The 4,502-nt window shown below is 48.9% G+C and overlaps 1 protein-coding gene across 1 annotated transcript; it reads right to left on the bottom strand.

The window, feature by feature from the left end:
* Nucleotides 1–211: 211 nt before the first annotated feature.
* On the bottom strand, nucleotides 212–3,547 carry CD70 (CD70 molecule). The gene is made up of 3 exons (XM_019653374.1): nucleotides 3,327–3,547; nucleotides 2,391–2,424; nucleotides 212–644 (listed from the first exon to the last, which is right to left on the bottom strand). Exons 1-3 carry the CDS (start codon nucleotides 3,513–3,515, stop codon nucleotides 256–258), a joined length of 612 nt encoding a protein of 203 aa, XP_019508919.1. The 5' UTR covers nucleotides 3,516–3,547; the 3' UTR covers nucleotides 212–255.
* Nucleotides 3,548–4,502: the final 955 nt, after the last annotated feature.

Genomic DNA, 4,502 nt, shown 5'->3' with positions numbered 1-4,502 from the left:
ATCTGCCTCAGCCAGGAAGAACACAATGATAATACCAATATGGGCCAGTGAAGCAACGTCCTCCACAACTAGACTGAAGAACAAAAGGACAGCAACTTGTCCCCTTCCCTGATCCCCCAACGCTGTTGCCCTCCCCCAATTCCCCAATAAAATCTTTAAAAAATATATATGTTTATTATTAAAGAAATAATTTTAAAAGAAAACGGAAAAAAATATACTGTGTCCCAACAAATCTGGGACAAAGAAGTGCAATGCTTAGGGGTGCACCCACTGAACCCCAAAAAATGTCTCATCAGCATTTTGGGATGGCAGCAGTGGCAAAGTGAGGTTAGTGCAGAGAGTGTCCCCACGGGCCAAAGGCGTCAGACGCTGAGAGGCGACAGCGCAGCTGAAGTAGAAGTTGAGTCTCAGCAGGCTAATGCTTCGGGTGGTGGGGGAGCAGATGCCCACAGCCAGGGTGGCCCTGTGCAGCATGGTGTTCTTCAGGGAGGAGGAGCAGTTGGCTAGTGTCACCTGGATGTGCAGCCTATAGATGCCGTCATGCTGCACACGGAGCTGCCCTTTGTCCAGCTGTGGTCCATGCAGGAAAGAGCGACCCAGTTCTGGGCCCCCCTGCCAGTGCAGCCTGGGGTCCTGCCGAGGTCCTGGAGGCAGAGGGTGAGGGTGGGATGGAAAGATGGAGGTTTAGGGAAACTGAGTGCTATAGACTGAACAGCCAAAATGTTTATGTTGAAACCTAACCCTCAAGGTGATGGTTTTAGGAGGTGGGGCCTTTGGGAGATGATTATGTCAGGAGGGTGGAGCTTTCATGAATGGGATTAGTGCCCGTATAAAAAGAGATCCCATGTCTATCAATGCATGCATGGATACGTAAATTGTATATCTAAATAGAATGGAATATTATTCTGCCATAAAAGGAAGTTCTGCCACTTGATACAACATGGATGGACCTTGAGGGCATTATGCTCAGTGAAAGAAGTCAGACAGAGAAAGACAAGTACCATATGACCTCACTTATATGTAAAATCTAAAAACAAACAAAGAAAAACCCAACGAACTCATAGATACAGAAAACAGATTGGTGGTTGCCAGAGGTGGGGGCTAGGGGTGGAAGGTGCAAAATGGGTGAATGGGGTCAAAAGGTACAAACCTCCAGTTATAATGTACAGCATGGCAACTATATACATATTATTATGTAATAATAGTCTATTGTATATTTGACAATGGCTAAGAGAGTACATCTTAAAAGTTCTCATCACAAGAAAATAATTTGTAACTATATGAGGTGATGGATGTTAATTAGACTTACTGTGGTGAGCATTTCACAATATATACCAATATTGAATTGTTATGTTGTACACCTGAAACTATATGTTATATGTCAATTATATCCCAGTTGAGAGAGAGAGAAAGCGAGCGAGAGAGAGAGAGAGAGAGAGAGAGAGAGAGAGAGAGAGAGAGAGAGAGAGAGAGACCCCAGAGTCCACTAGGTGAGGGAGGACACAGTGAGATCAAACATATGTTCTTTATAAGCAACCCAGTCTGTGGTATGCTGTTATAATAGCCTGGGCTGTAAGTGCAGAGAAAAAAAGAGGAACAGGGGTTCCCGCACTATGAAATGGAATGAACACAGCCCTCAAAACTCAGTTGAGAGGAGTAGGGTTACAGACAGAATGGGAGGGGATCGCCAAATGACTCACTCTCTCACATCTCTGCTCTGACAACCTTCTCAGGGATGCCTTCTTTAAGAACTTCACTTTCGAAGCAAACTCAGGCTGGCATGCTGATCCCCTTCTCTTGCTTAATTTTTCTTCAAAACATACTATATGTGCTTTACTCTACTTGGCATGCTGCATAATTTTCCAGCTCTTTTATGTATTGCCCCCGCAGTAGAAGGAAAATGAGAGGACAGGGCTTTTTGTCTGTTCCCTTCCCCACTGAGGCAGCCAAAGTAGTGCTTGGCTCACAGTAGATGCTCAACTTGTGTTTGTGGAATGAATGAAGGAATGCTAGCAATTGTTATTAGTGTGGTTTTAGTTGTTTTTGGCTCTCCCAAGGCAGAAGATCAAGTGTGAAGGACTGAGGGAAAGGATAAGTTAGCACACCCAGAAATACACTGCCTCAATCTCTTTTGCTCCCCCTCTTTTTCTCATTCTCTCTCTTTCATTCTTTTTCTCCCTCTATGTCTCTTTCTTTCTCTCCCTTTCTCTTTCTCTATTTCTCCTTCCCTCCCCTTCTTTCTCTCTTTTTCTCTTTCTCACTCAGTCTCCCTCCCTCCCTCCCTCCCTTCCTCTTTCTTCCTATCACTCTCTCTGTCCCTCTTTCTCTCGCTTGTCACTCTTTTTCTCTCCCTCCCAGAACTCCCCCCCACCCCACCCCTTCCACATCACCTGTGTGGTTCAGCTGGAGCTCAGCTACGTCCCACTGGAAGAAAAGAGAAAAGGGTAATCAGGACTCTCTTCTGTCCACCCTGCTATGCAGTTTCATCTCCAGGGGCTGACTTGTGAATGTTTTTTAAAATAACTTCTTAAAGAGGAAGTAAGTATGTTTGAACCAGCATGGAGCATAAGAAAATACCTTAAAAGAACTTAGTTTCCTGGACATAATGCGGGGAGGAGGCACGGGCACCTGTCTCTCTCCGCTGTAAAGCCCCCGCGCGCTGTAAAGCCCCCGCGCGCGTTCCCTGTGGTGGGTGTCCAGGGCTCGCAGGCGAACGGCTATGGTTCTCCTGTCCTTGGAGCCCCCGACACCCCCCAACCCCACCAGCTTTGTGAAGCACCCAGCAGCCTCTGAGTCAGCCTGCTGGGGGAACACCAAAGCCGAGTCATCCATTGTCGTTGCCACGTCCGACGCACCTTTCCCAGAGGCAGCCGCCCACCCTGGGATCCCCTCAGGGATTTACCTCCTGGGCAACACTACCCCGGAGCCCCGAACCCCAGGGCAGCCTTGTCTCTGCCTTACCTGCCTGCTTAGTCTCTATCTTTTGCTGTCGCTTCCCAACCAGATTTCTCCTCCTAGCTGATTTTTATCCATCATTCTGATTTTTTTCTTTTCTTCTCTTTTCGTTTTTCTTTTCTTTATCTCTCTCTCTCTCTCTCTCTCTCTCTCTCTCTCTCTCTCTCTCTCTCTCTCTCCCCCCCCCTCTCTCCCTCTCTCTTTCTTTCTTTTTTTGGTTAGTCAGTCAGTCTGCGCTCCAGCTGGACCCTCTAGGGCCTCCAATTTTGTTCTTGGTTGTCCCCCGCCAGGCCAGGTCCCCATCTAGAAGTCCCCAAGCTCCCCAGCAGGCGACAGATGTGCCTCTCTCTTATCCCTGCTTCTCGACTTACCCCAGGAGACTCGAGCCGGTGTTGCTGTGCGGGATGCTGGTTGCAGAGGATAAAGCATACCACCACCGTGCCGAAGAGAAGCAGCGCAAACACAGCCCGCAGGATGAACTCCCAGGGCAGGCGGCGCACCACGTAGGTGCAGGAGCCTTCCTCTGCCATCTCCATCGTGGTCCTCCGCCAGCGCTGCATGAGTTGCAAGCCCACAGTGCAGCGCAAGGGCGCCCGGAGCTCACCCAGGAAATGAACTTCAGCCCGCGGCTTCAGGGCTTGGGCCTGTCTCAACCTGCCAAGGACATGCCCCGCCCTGCTGTGGGGAGGTCCCTGCAAAGGGGGTGGGGGGACTTGAGTTCTTCCCGTGCAGGGAAATCCCCTCTAACTCCTAATGGGCCCCTTGGGCCAGGGAGTTGCCCGTCCCTCAGTCTTCCCATTCCACTCCCTAGTTCAGCTTCCAGGTACTCATTCATTCTTTTTTTTTTTTTAATTTATTTTTTTTATTGTTAGTTTCAGGTTTACAGAACAATTCATTCTTTATCCATCCATCCATCCATGCATCCAACAAAATTTCATTAGAGTATCTACGATAGACCAGACTCTGCTTTGAATAACCAGGTTGCTGTCCCTGGGGGAATTCCACGGATTGATCGTTCTCTAGACTGTGCAATTTCTAAAGACGGTGGAAGTCTGAAACCAGAGCTGGCTGTGCCTTCATTCAAGAGGCTGTAGAGGGGGGACATGGCGTTTCCTTTTCAGCTAAGTCCCTTCATGACTTCTGAGAAGTCAGGGGACTCCTGGCACATTGTGGAGCCGTCCAGCCCCACCTACGCCCCTGAGAAATGAGGACAGCTTGAAGGTGCCAACTCAGGCGTCCTCGTTTTCCAACTTGGCCGCCCCTTCACTGTCCCTTTGCTGTGGATGCCTCCAAGAGCGCTATGCCTCTTGGTGCTCTCCTTGGCTGAGTTCTAAATAGGAAGGAGACAAAGGCCCATTGGCTACAGCTCCCCCTTAACTAATATCATGCCTCCCAATTCTTGGATTTCAGCTAGGAAAGGGGCATCAGGACACCCCTGTGTTAGCACCGATTTCTCCTACTCCATCCCTGTCCCTTTCTCTCTAGGAGTGGAGGATTTGGGATTTCCCCCCATTTTTCCATGGTAAGGGCTTGCATGACTCAGAAGT

This window comes from Hipposideros armiger, unplaced genomic scaffold, assembly GCF_001890085.2.
Source record: "Hipposideros armiger isolate ML-2016 unplaced genomic scaffold, ASM189008v1 scaffold_202, whole genome shotgun sequence".
Taxonomy (NCBI): domain Eukaryota; kingdom Metazoa; phylum Chordata; class Mammalia; order Chiroptera; family Hipposideridae; genus Hipposideros; species Hipposideros armiger.
Note: the sequence above shows the minus strand (reverse complement) of the source record. Positions and strands in the feature narration are given on the sequence as shown.